General features: G+C 34.2%; 1 protein-coding gene across 3 annotated transcripts in view; it reads left to right on the top strand.

Annotated features, from left to right (window-relative positions):
- Window positions 1–14,257, top strand: part of LOC137932012 (zinc finger protein 84-like) — a 47,519-nt gene that overhangs the window by 8,057 nt on the left and 25,205 nt on the right. For 2 of the 3 annotated variants that reach the window (XM_068775555.1, XM_068775557.1), the window contains 3 exons: window positions 2,874–3,040; window positions 3,829–4,019; window positions 9,724–9,922. In XM_068775555.1, coding sequence (XP_068631656.1) covers window positions 2,874–3,040; window positions 3,829–4,019; window positions 9,724–9,922 — 557 coding nt within the window. Of the gene's footprint in view, window positions 1–669; window positions 913–2,873; window positions 3,041–3,828; window positions 4,020–9,723; window positions 9,923–14,257 lie in introns of those variants that run through there. The other variant, XM_068775556.1, reaches the window with a different exon arrangement.

Raw genomic sequence — 14,257 nt, 5'->3', positions numbered from 1 at the left:
AACGGCGGTCGGTTGCACGAGTGATGTACCTCGTTCGGAATTTCATACATAGATCTAATATATTCATTTTATTTTGAATTAATACTTACGTATATCAAGAAAAGATTGTCGTAACAGCTGTATTTAGTTGTAACTAATGTCAAATTGGTGACATCCCTCGCATAAAAGTACCAAACGCGTCCCTGAGAAGAGCCCACAAAAAACGTCATGTTTCTTGATCACTTTCACAATCGTTCTTAATGCAATATATGTAAATTAAATACAAAAGACCTAATTCAGTAATAATGCAAGTGATGCAACAACACGAGACATGGGTTAAGTTATGTAATCGAGGTTTAGGCTAAGCGCCTTTTGAGCTCTGCCCCCTCAAGCCTTTGGAATTTATAAATACCAATATGGCAACAATGTAAATTTAAACAAAAAAAATATGTATAATATGATCACGAGATAGGTATAATAAGGTGGCGTTATATATGACATTATTACAAAAAGTTTATATTTAATATTGAACATCCATCCGAATTAAACTATGTTTCTAAAACGACATCTCTACTCTAGTGGCGAACAGCTACAGCAACCCATTGGGTACTCGAATATGTACCCTATTACAACGTCTAGAGAAGGCGCGTATCACAGATGCGTCAGTTCTGTCCGACTTGGACAAGCGAATGGACGTGTGATTAGTGTAGTGCGTTTCAGTTCTTTTATTATTACAATATCGGTGAAATAAGATATTACAATAACGTTCTCTCTTTCATAATAGTGCTATCTACATGTGCAGCAGTCCGAAATTATAATTGATAATAGATTTGTGATTTTATGGAATAATCTTGTGCAAGTGATGTTTATATACGCTCATTTAGATACTATGAAAGCAAGTTTCTTACAAAATTGAAGTTGAGACTGGGACAGGTAGGTGTATTTTTGAAAGCTAACTTTTACTCCAGTAGTCTTGACTTTTATAATCAAGCTATCTGTTTCTATTATCAATAATATTTTTGTTAGAAAACAATCAAGACGAAACGACCTTCAGAACTGTGTCATTATAAGATGTCATATATCTATGGTTTAAATGTTTTATGTTACAACTTTGTGAAGTAAAATATCGTAATGTTTGTAATAAGCAACACAGAACAAGTTTGTATAGTTGTTTTCTTAATTTTTAAATTTATAAAACGAAAGTTTAATGTTCGATCAAGTTCAGTACACGTTTTGTGGCAGTTATATAGCGCCAAGGTTGGCAGTCATGCATATTTCTCTTTGTCTGGTGATTTCACTGTAATCCATCACCAATCGAATCAAATTAGCTAAATTAGTTGGCACATAAAACGTTAATTGACGGTGCATAATGATATTTATGTATATCATCATCATTACTATCACGTAGACAATCGCCCCCTCCATAGAACGTCACCTGTAGCTATCGACTGCCCGCATTATAAGGCAGGTCATCGCTCCATCTAGAGGGGGGGCGGCCTACGCTATGTGCGCCAGTAGACGACTACTCGAGACCATGATTCTATAGCGGCTTCTAGCTGTACTATCTTTGTGAATTTTCACAGCGCAAATACGTTAATTTTCACTATGAAATCGATATTTGATTTATCATTTTCAAACTAGATATCTAGTGCATATTAACCGAAAATTTATTTTAATTTTTCGCATATAATAAAAGTCAGTATAAGTCCGTAATTTTACATTTACATAACAAAATGAAAAGGTAGCATTATTTAAAAATATGGTTATATTTTTGGTACGTTTTAGAATCGAACTTTAATACTCCGAGTCTGTACTAAAGGACACCTCGTTTAAACATGTAATCCCGGGCTATAGGCAAAATAATAAAGGATGATTGATTGTCAGTACAAAAAATTCAGATTATTACACTTTAGGACGTGTTCTTGCAGACATTGTACTGCCAGAAATTATTAGCCTATCGCATTTCAATAGAATAAATAATTTAATATGACATATTTCAAAGTGATCACTTTACAAAGAGAGATTGGAAAAAAGTATAAATATTTAAAGCTTTTTGCTGACATTTGAGCTACATATACCTTTAAACTAGTCATCCATCATGTATATTGTACTCCTTCGTAGAAAACTTCTTAAATTAGATAGCGGTCTGTAACTCTCCTGGGACTTGCATGCTTCACTAGTTATAATCCTTCCAAATTAAAGAGGACTTATTGTATTTACATTTGCAACTTTCAACTATAGACTCAATGCTTATACGTAGTGCAAGCAAATTCAATGAGGTTTCATGTCATTTAGACCCCGAATAGGTAGACCGGCGAGATAATTAAGGTCGTGGAAAGTCGCCGGATGCGGGCAGCGCAGGAACGGTCATTGTGGCGATCTATGGGGGTAGGTCTGGGACTCGCAGTGGGCGAATAAGTCCACAAGTTAACGACACTATACTGAGCACAAACTGTACTCAGTCTAAGATTAAGTTAATTGCTTAATTCTTTTTATTTTCTGTTATATCCTTTGTATTAATATGGTTACATGCTTATAAATATAACAATAAGTTGAAGCCTATGTTTAGCGTGTTGAGGTGATTTACCACCCGAACAAGTATTTTATACTCAAAGACAACTCATATGCATTGACAGCGGTTACATAATATACGACGAACGATTTCAAATCCGCGTTCGAATTTGATTTGTATAAAAGAATGGTTTCAAAAATATTTTTTATGGCCAGGCATACGAGGCGTTCTTACGTGAATGCAACAATTGTTATCGGCAAACTTTGTAGTCTATATATATTTATTGTCTGTCTTTTCTAAAATTGTAAATAGATATATTTGGATAAAATATCGTAGGTTGATATTTGCTATCGCTGGTCTGTAATATTACCTTTGTCTGTAGGTTGAAACGCAAAGAGCATCTCGAGCGGCATACGCAAGAGCACATGGAGGTGAGGCCACATAAATGTCGTGTCTGCGATAAAGCCTTCAAGCGGAAAGAGCACCTCAACATACACCTCGCTATACACAACGGCGACAAGACGCTCGAGTGCGACGTTTGCGAAAAGAGTAAGCCTTCCATTTATTTATATGATTCTCCACATAAATGTGACCACTTTTGTATGTCATAACAATGCCAGGAGAGCCTACTTTGATAGAAATCAGAATCATTATTGAACTCCCCTATATGACATCCTATGATTAAGGCTACGAGGGTTCCATATGCGTCCTTGTTTAAGAAAAGCTCACAGCAAAACTCAAACAAGATTTTTTTGTAATCACTCTTACAATGTCTTTAATACAGTAGTTGGATTAATTCGTCCCCAGGCTCTATTATCACTCAAGAAATAAATTTTAACAAAAATTTTTTAAAGTTTTAAGAACCAATAAATTTAATATATTTGAGCAGTGTTTCTCAATGTTAGGCCCACGCCCTACAGGGGGGCAATTTGAAAGTGGACTCGACATGAGTTCAACCCTTTCGATTTTATAAAAAAACTATATGTGTTTCTGGGGAGGAATAAGAATTTTAAGGTAGGGCATGGCAGAAAAAAGGTTGAGAAACGCTGGATTCGAACCTCTAGGGTTTTAAAATCTTTTTATAAATAAATAAAAGAAATTTGGAATGAAAAAACACCAAAAATGTTTGAGAGACAGTAATTTGCAACAAATAATGTATTTGGATCATGAAACAGTCTGTTAATAAACCTTGATTCTGGTTCTGTCCATATATGTACACAGTAATTGTAGAAACAAATAAAAAAAATTAAAACAGTTTATCCTTATTATTTGTTAATGTAAAATCACCTTTAAGTATGTTTAAAATAAAGTTAAAATTAAGACTGCATTTCCAACAGCATTTTATCGGAAAGACCACCTACAGAAGCACATGCAAACTCACAACAGACATTTCCTCGACGAGATGTTGGAGCAGCTCGAGGATAATGACACCATCACCATCAAGCAGGAGGTGGAAGACGACGAGTATCTTAACCCAATCATTACCAGTATCTCTGGAAATGTGGGAGATACGGAAATAAAAATGGAGGTATGTTACACTATCCTTAAATCATAGTTATAGTGTCCCTTCGTGTTATATATAATTCGATCGATAATCATCTTACGTTTTATTTAAAGTTAGTAAATCGTTCATTCGTCTGAAGTGGCAGTGTACGGAGCACATCGATCGTACAATCGACGGTCAATTAGGTCGAAAAGTACTTGAGTGGCGACCTCGAGCCGGTGGACGCGGCGTGGGTAGCCCCCCCTTCCCCCACTAAAAGTACGGAAGACAGTCAATGTTGTGAAAGTCGCTTCTATCGACTGATATGATGATATTTCGTTTGCATTGAATAATCATTCAATAATCCGTTTCGCGTTAAAAAATATCTTCATGGGCAGTATTTACGCTTTTTTTTAAGAAACACAGCCATCCGCAAAAAAACGTGTATAACAGATGCACTTACTTATTCCTTCCAAAGAAAGTGGAGCTGGGTAGGTCACGTGGCGAGGTTCGCTGATAATATGTGGATACAAAGGGTTATTCAATGGATGGGTAGGTACCAGAGCAAGAGATAGACCTAATGCCATATGGGCTGACGAGGTCGTTGCTACGGCAGGTCAAGGGTGGCTCCAAGTTGCCAAAGATGGAGAAAAATAGAAAGCTCTGGAGGAAGCTTTTACTCTAAGAGGGACCTTATAACTTATTACAAAATTATCAAAATTGCTATTTAAAATTACTAATTTTAAGTCATTTGTATGGAATGAAATAAAGCTTTATTATTATTATTTACGCTTTTACAATTATATCCCAGACAATGTTAACAAAACTGTTGCTCGATTCAAGGACCGCCAAAGTTTGTGTGCTAAAAGTTACTACACTTTGACTAATACAACAACTGATGACGTGTCCGCCTTTATGCCATTTTAATATATACTCTATATGTAATATTATTTTCTTTAAAAAATATACAGTCACGATCAATTTCTCTCGCCTATCCTACTCAGGTGTGGGGTATATCATCCCAACAGGTAGTAAATTCGTTTCGAAGTCAATATGAGATGTAATCCAACGTATTGCTAATCAGGATGGAATTCGAAATAAATTGCCACTTGTACTCTAAAGATGTGTTTATTTACGACTCAAAAGTTATAATAGCAATAGATTAATACTGGCTATTCTCTTACTCATTTGTGTTCACGCCCTAAACTCTTCACTTAAACACGGTAACATGGCGACAAATGATGGTAAATCCCTTTGAAAAACTGCCAGCCTTCGTGCGAACACCTTCTTAAATAGCGCAGGCAGATTATTTATAGACGTTACAATGAGGAAGGGTAAAGTGAAGAAACATAAAGCCACCGACGAATAAGCCTCTATTAGTACCACCTTTATTGTCTCGTGGGGAAATCCTGCATGGGATACCCCTACGCTGCGTGGGCAATGAAAGGCTAAAATCCCACTTTCTTTTCGGACGCTTTCGCATGCTTCCGTAGGTTCAACGACGGTGATCTAGTGCTTTAATTTTTTACTTGTATGGATCACCTCGAATACGTCGCCAAGGCCATGTTAAGGGCGCAGTACCCTCCGACGTCCAGGTCTCCGACTGCGGATGAACACCCCAGATGTTCTTTCTCTCCCTCTCCGCTGTCTCTTTCTGCAGCATCACCTTTTCGTAGAAGGTTATACCAGCGCTCCATGACTGCCCGTTCTGTACCATCGCCATAACTAGGCCTGGTAACGATTCCGTTAGGACTACCTTACGTTACCTCACTTTCTGCCAAATGCAGTGAAAGAACCAATAAAGTGCAAAGCAACTCTCCGATTCTATAGCGCTCATATAACTTTATTGTCATAATTACACTGCCTACCCCCTTTTTGTCGTCGCGCTTTCATTCCCCTCTGGCTAGTTCAGAGAATTCGTCCTTTATTTCCGGCGGTTTCTTTGTTTCGAATATTTGAGCGGTCGTCACAATATGTTAAGTAAGGAATATTTGAATTTAGTTGTAGTTCCATGAAGAAAGAAGTATTTAAATGTATTTTTATTCAAATTATTCGATATCTACATCTAACCCTTTTTATCAACGATAGATATAGATAGATAAGTTACTTAGAAAGTGCGCAAGAAATTTATGTAAAATACATATTGATATATAGTAAATTTCGGGACATGTATCGCAACAAAAAAAATCGTATAGGATGAAAATAAAATAATTTCCCTAAAATCCGCGCAAAAGAAATAACTATGAAATCGATAATCTATAAAATAATGACACTTCAACTTTATAAAAAAAAAAAATGAGTGTACTGTCTAAATCAAATCAAAAAGTTAAAGTACAAAAGTAATAAAACTTTTGAAATTGGAAACAAAAATGAATTTTATGACTATACATGGCTAACAAAGCAAGCATGCTCATTACAGAATGTACCAAAAATATTATTATCAGTAGGTGCGACAGATAAGCAGATGTCTAGCACAACTGTTGGGTTTGAAAATCTTCGTATTCCCCCAAATGTATTCAGTAACTGAATAAATAAGTTTCTATAAGCACTGTCAAGACTGAATTAAAAAGAAACGTGTAAAAAATTGTATTTATTGTTATTAGTGAACCGTGTAACACTATTTATTTAATTTTTAAAAAAATATTAAAGTTTATTTCTTAGTAAAAGATTATTGTGTTATTTGTTCGAGTTTTCGATCAAATTAAAAACGAAATGTATCTGATAAAGAATTTCGCGGTATTTTTCTCGCGCTTGACAAAGCCGTTAATCTCTCAATCCTAATTTTTTTCGGACGTATTGTTGAAAAAGACGCCTATTTTGTTGGTAAGTTAGATATTTTCTTGTCAGTCGATATTCCTTGGGTCGTAGGTCAGTTTAATTCCTATGGAAGTGTTATTATTAAAAATAATGGCTAAACACAGCTAAATGCACTAACTGTTTATTAACCAATAAATATAATGTTATAAAAGAACAAAATCATATATTTTTTGGTTTATTTATAGATATAAATAATTTCACGTGTCAGTTCAAAATTCAATTTAAATAAAAAATTTCGACTCAACGAAGTAACGTTAAATAGTTTATGTAACTAGGACTAAAAAAAGTAAAACCGGAGGGGGTCTCTGATCCGGACCTATTCCTGGGGGAGGGGGAAAGGGTCAGGAAAGTCCAACGCCCACGTCAACAAGGGTAAAGCCAGCCAAAGGCGCTTACGTTTTAGCTATTGCACGATACGAGAATTTATATAGCTCTATACTACAAAATTCTTGCTTGTCGAACATAATCCTCGCAACTACATAACTAAACGTAAAATATGTCGTTAAGTTAAACATATTAATATAATAGTATGTAAACATTTAATATATATATATATATATATATATATATATATATATATATATATATATATATATATATATATATATTTATTTACGCTTCTAATAACGTATTTTTTTATTTTAATAAGTTATACATAAATATTTTTAACTATCAATTTCAATATATATCTGTACAAGTATTACTGTAATAAATACGATCCCTTTGCTTTGAAATAATTATACACTAAACAAAATTAAAAATATACAGATTTATTGGTGATATATTTAAAAGCTTTAAGCGAGTGAATGCACATATATATGTATTTTGTCAACAGCTTCAACATCAATGTCGTTTCTGTCGATATATTTACAAGAAAAAACCGATTGATTTTTACCTCTCCGGTTTATTGATAACGAAGGTGAATATACACCAATACCTCACTTTGCGTCGTGGTTACGTTCCAAAAAACACGACGCAAATTGAATCGCCGCAAAGTGAATTAAAATTTTCTGTAGCAAACCATGTAAAGATCGAAGATAGGTTCCAGGGTCACAAAAATACTACTTTTTAAAAAGAAAATTCAACAAAGTAAACATTTAAAAAACCAAAAGTAATATAACTAAATATAACTCTGCCAATAAATAAATTTGAATAATATTTACCTTTTTTGTAACAACCCTTAAACAAACAACACTTAAAAATTTATATGAATTTAATATTATCTTTTAAAAAAAAACAACACACTACATTACAACACACTACGTAAACTGAACTCTAAAATTAGCAAAACAAAGTGAAAATAATACAGTATTAAAATTGCGTTGATTATTAGTTAGAAAGGCAATCCCCGAGTTTTGATGGCATGGCGCAATTAGAAACAAAAGTGTTGCCATCTTTTAAAAAAAATGAAAATTTCAAAAAAAAAAACTCGAACCCTAAACAACGCTATCTCGAAAATCTAACAATGCATAGTGAAAATTAGTGCTAATTAAGCAGCGACGCAACTTCGAAAAAAACGCAAAAAGAAACGATGCAAAGCGAGGTATTGGTGTATTGTTAATTAGAAATAAAAACTTGATAAAAATGTAGTCGTGTGAATTTAAGTTTCTCGACATTACTATTCTGTCCCGCTAATATTTTTTTCTGAAATCATCGATTTTTGGATAGGGTGTGACTCACATTATTTATCAGCAGATTTGCTATACATTCGCGTCTTTAAATTTTACACCTACAAACAATCGCTTTGTATAAGTTTTATGAGAAAGTATAACTTTGTCCTAAAAGACACGGCAAACCTTGACTGCCATATAATGTAATTAGCAACAAAATATTCTAACGAATTTTTTATTGTTTATTTAATTTTTAATCATTTTGACCTATAGACCTTCAGTGCGAGGTATAGGCCTCACCCAAAAATAAACACGATTACCGATCTAGCGCTGTCCGTATCCAGTGGATTTCTATTTACATAGCTAACTAAAGGTTTCCATTGTTGATTATCAAACAGTATGTTGCCTGTTTCGATTTGGAGCTACCACCCATATTGCAGGTTGAAATATTTATGTCAGCAATAAATATGAATTAAATACTATATTTTTTACGCTCTACCATCTTCTACTTTTGCGAGTAAGTGAAAAGGACAGATGATATTGACACGAATAATTTACAATATGTAAATAATAATGTGGGCTAGTGACATTTTTTATATACCTAATACTCTTTATTGTAAATTGTTTCAAACGATAATAAACGACGTAACCAAATCAAGTTCAAGTAACAGTGGAAGCCTCCTCGTAGAAATGATTGCCTTTATAATTCTGGACTGGAGACCACCGATCGAAAAACTCAACGTTAGACCCCTCCCTCATGATAGATGACTTTGTTAGGGTCTTCGGAAAGCGTTAAATGAAAGACGTTCCACTAGATCAGAGTTCCCCAAACTTTTTGTGTCGTAGACCCCTTGCCATGTTTTTCCATGTTGGGTAGACCCCCTACTTACCTGATATTGATTTCCTGTAAATTTCTAACTGTAGTGAAGTTTAGTGTATGTTCAAAATGTATTGCGACCACAAAGCGAATACCATCATCCTACAACTTACACAATTTTATAAACATATATAATAATGTAATGTAATGTAAATGTTTTGATATTATAAGATAGTATGATGTAAGTAAATAGGTACTATCAGTGTATGTGTTGAGATCCACTATCGTGGACCCCCATTTGTATTTCATGGACCCCCAAATTTTTTTTCGCTGACGTAGACGTAGACGTTTCCCTTGCAGATTATCATAGACCCCTAGGGGTCGATAAAGACCACTTTGGGAATCACTGCACTAGATAGACCGACGATACCAGCGACTCGAGAACCTTTTGATTAATAAACAAATTAAAGTATTATATTAATGTTAATTAATATATTGTTAATAGGTTATGGAGAATACAAAGGAGGAATCCGATTCAGAAGTCCCGGTAACACCTGTCCCAGTGATTACGGACTTGGTGTACCAGAAAATGAGGCCACACGTCTGCAGCATATGCAACAAGAGATACAAGAGACGGGATCATCTGAAAGTGCATAGCATGACGCATGTGAAGAAGAGCAAAATCTGCACTGAGTGCGGGAAAGGTAAGATTTTAATATAAACAATATACAGTACAATAATTTATGGGAAATGCATTACTTAATTAAATCTGTTTTAGTAAAAATATATTAGAGGGACCGGAAAGAACGTCGCTTTCTTGAGTTATATTCACACGACTACATTTTTAATAAGTTTTTATTTCTAATCAACAATATCACCTTCGTTATCAACAACCTTTTGCCATCTAGTATACAAATTTTCAATGCCAAAGCGGTAAAAATCAATCGGTTCTTCTGCAAAATATGTCGACACAAACGACATTACTTTCCAGTCCCTCTAACATGTATTTTTTACGACATTACTTTCTACTAACATGTACTTCTTATTTATACAATGCAACCTTGATGAGTTTTTACGTGAATATATGTGTGTGTGTGTGTATGAAATTTCCACTCGGACTCATCACGATATCTCTGGAACCATAAGGCTTAGAGGCTTTAAATTAGGTATTAATATTCCTTTCGCCGAGTAGTGATTGGGTACGAACGAAATGCCGAAATTCCACTCCTCAAGATGAGGGAGCAGATAATTAGGCAGCTAGATAGCAAAATTTGTTAATTCTCTCTATATTTTACAATAATTTTAATGGGACAACTAGCAATTTGACTATACATTAATATAAATAGTACAGAGCATATTCTAACTTGTGTATTGTAAGTTATGTTCGTTATTTGGGGGAGGCCCTGTGTCTTGAAGTGGGCGCCTATCGACATAATGATGACGAAGTCATGTCCATCACTAGAATCGAGTACGTGTTCTGAACAAAAATTGCTAATCACTGCCGTCTGTATGCTTTGGAACTGTGTATACACGACAAACATATAATTTGTAACAAAAAATATTTGTTAAGGTTTTTGTGACATTTCTACGTACTTACCTACACAAACATATACAAGTGTACAACACTTACAACTATGCTTTTTATCCCCGATACTTTCAAATTTAAAAAAAATTTATCCAACATACGATGAATTGCATCACTTATTGACGTCAAATTGAGGCTATCTGTTAGGATGTTGAAGGCTACAAACCTTTCAACAGGCAAAAAAAAATTAAAGGGGCTACATTTTGGGCTATATTTAAAAAAAATTATCATTTTTTTCTGGGACCTTAATGCAAAAGCTGACATCTGGGATCTTAATGCAAAAGCTTGCCATATAATGATTTGGTAATTCCCCAGTCCATTGTCATCTAGATTAAGCGGGTTTAAAGTGAGCAAATATTGAGGGTTCTTAGTCTAAACATCTTTACACTAAGCTTGGCATATCCCTCGGGTCGTTACTTAAGTTATATAACCGGATTGGAAGGACGTGAATACTTGGGTCGCTTGGGCGGTCGCTGTATGAAGTGAGTGGGCGCAAGGGCCCCCGAGGGGAGTCTTGTCTTGGACTGGCACTCGAAATGCGTTTAGCATTCTAAATCAAACGCCATAGAGGGCTGAATCTAGGAGCGAACGGTTGCTTAAATCTATATACATGGTGATTAATAAGAATAAAATCTATGAAAGGTTGAATATATAGTTAACAAGATTATGTTAGTGGGTCAGATTGTAAACCATAATTAGTTAACAAGGGTATACATTAATTAATAGTAAATAACGATATGCCCCCCCCCCCCTTAAAGCATTTACATCTATAACCAATCATCCTGTATTAGAGATCTCTACCTATGTACTCATCACCATATCTCCGGAAAGCATAAGGCAAAAGGACTTAAAATTTCGTAGAAATATTCCTATTTCCAAGTAGAGGTCTGCCAAGAGTTATTAAAATATAATTAAAATTAAAATCTGTCTTGTTTAAAGTGTATGTGGATGGATTTGATAGTCTTATACCCACATAAGGCAGAAGGGGCCACGCGAAGATGACTAGGCTCAACTATTATATGATTATAAGGAAATATGCGAAATAGTAGTAACACAATTTTGTATTTGTCGTTTAAATTAGAGACGTTGCGCAGCAGGAATACAGATTAAATATCATTTTAATCGGTACAAACATTCCGACGATTCAACACTTTTAGCCGGTTATTTATGTTATTATCGCAGAACAGATGACATCATATTTGCAGGCTACGTTTTCTACTTATTATCGCATACCACCACTTTTTAATTTTTCTGCCGAGTTTAAACTATGAAAAAAATGAGTAATATTTTTACAAATTTAAAGAAGTAACGCAAAGCTAATGTGTCTACAAAATCAAAAAGCTCTTACACATATATCTAAACATCCTATATAAAATATACACTCTGAATATTAATTGTTATTTTTAGAATGCGACAGGACAATTAATTCGCGCAAAAATAGTTTGAGAGACAGACAATAAACAATAATTAATTTTGATTTGTTGTCATTCGTAAAAGCTTTTTTTACTATATTATCATTACGTTATTTAATATTTCTGAAACCATAGAATCTTAAAGAAGGTGTATCATACGTTTCTGGCCTCTCTCTTCGTCGCTTTCTCACGATTAGGGTTCATGGTTTTTACTATCGTCTTTTTTCAGGAGTTTTTTATGAAAGTTTTAAGGGTCCATTCACGTTCATTACAATGAGCTATACTAACCCTGTGAAGCTTTTACACCTATAAATAATCACACTGTATATTTTTTTAATAAATAAAAGTACTAATCCATCACTGTCGTTCGTTTGATCTCATTGATTTTATATCAACCCTTTCTGCCTATTTGTTAACGAATATAGCCTAAGTGTTTTATATAAAAATGTAGTAAAAGCAAACATACTCGCTTAAAATATTGGTTTATGGAAAGGTTCGTGAGTTCAACTGTAGTGGTTGAGTAGGGAGAACAGGCGGTGGGATATGGGATGGCCCGGATAGTGTAGGTGGGACGAATTGCATTAAAAGAGTGGGATAAATTTTTAACCGAAATTCCCTAGTTATATGGTGTTTTAATTAACACGCCGGGGATTGGATTGACTTGTAAGGACTCGATACGTTACGAAAAAATTAACGAACTCGTAATCTCGTTTTGAGATATTTTTATTTACGTTCCTCATGCAGTTAAACTAATCTTATAGCCTTTAATTATTGTTAAAGAAGCAAGTCCTTCGTGTGAATTGTATAATTATGTCATCTTCAAGAGACGGTAGCATGTCTGACTTTTTATTTACTTAAAATAATTATAATAAAAATCATCGTATCAGCTGATTGACTCCAAATGAAGGGCCTAGCCCCCCCCCCGCCCTCCCTTTCTCCCTCTTTCTCTCAAGTTAGCCATGATAACCGACCTTGTTCTACCCGTATCCAGTGACTTCTCGTACCAAATTTCGCCGATCCAACCAGTAGGGTGTCTATCTTTTAATATAATAATAATATAGCTTATTATTTAACTTTAAAACATTTCTTACATTTAAGATATTAATCGTATTTTAGTATTACATGTACTTAGATAAATACTAAGTCATGTATACCTCTTTACATGTCACTTTTTTCTTATTTCAAAATTATTTATCCTTGTCTAAGACCATCCACTCTTACGTTCTATTATAGATGTTTAGATGACCATGTATGTATAAATTACATAGGGTGATCGGAAATAGGTATAAAAGTTTTAAAAGTCTGAATATACCTCATTTGGTCTCAACTAATGTATGGTACGCTTTATCCATAAACGCTGTGGTTTCAGAAATAATAAATAACATTATGATAATATAGTAATAAAACGCGTTTTTTAAGATTAGAATGTTTCGACATACTAAAATTGATTATTTTTAATATCTCTCCCTGCAGACTTAACTGTCAGAAGTCATTGGAGTGTCTAATTTCAATAGAAAAAAAAATGATTTGTTTTAACATATTTCAGAGTGATCATTTATATGTGATGATTATAACATTTAGCACCTTTAAAGTTTTTACTAATTATTTCCACTCAATCTGTGTATTCGTTACTTTCTATAAAATAACGTAATTAAATAAAAACCAGTTATGTAATATGTGGTGTGCCGGTAAGGGAATGTAGCAGGCCAGTCCCGTTGGTGCAGCTATAAATAAACGAGGGGTTAGGCGACATCCTTGTGTGCAAGCCATTGCGGTTGCCAAGCCGCCTGTCAAGCGTAGCAATTACTGCTCTACCCCCGGGAGGTATAATGGGGGAGGCCTGAACTTTGTCGGTGTAGTTTGAAATTATAATAATATATAACTGTGAAACGAAAAATTACTCTTTTATAAACCGTCTATATGTAGACTTATTACAATAAAAAGTGGTCGGAAATAGGTATAAAAGTTTCAAAGAGATGAATGTATATCTTATTTTCAGCAAACAGTTTTAAAGTTTTTATACCTATTTATAATCACTCTAT

This window comes from Battus philenor, unplaced genomic scaffold, assembly GCF_028537555.1.
Source record: "Battus philenor isolate CCGP_79_NKW_IND1 unplaced genomic scaffold, ilBatPhil1.0.hap1 SCAF_9, whole genome shotgun sequence".
NCBI classification, from domain to species: Eukaryota; Metazoa; Arthropoda; class Insecta; order Lepidoptera; family Papilionidae; genus Battus; species Battus philenor.
The sequence above is the reverse complement of the archived record's forward strand: the minus strand, read 5'-3'. Positions and strand labels throughout refer to the sequence as shown.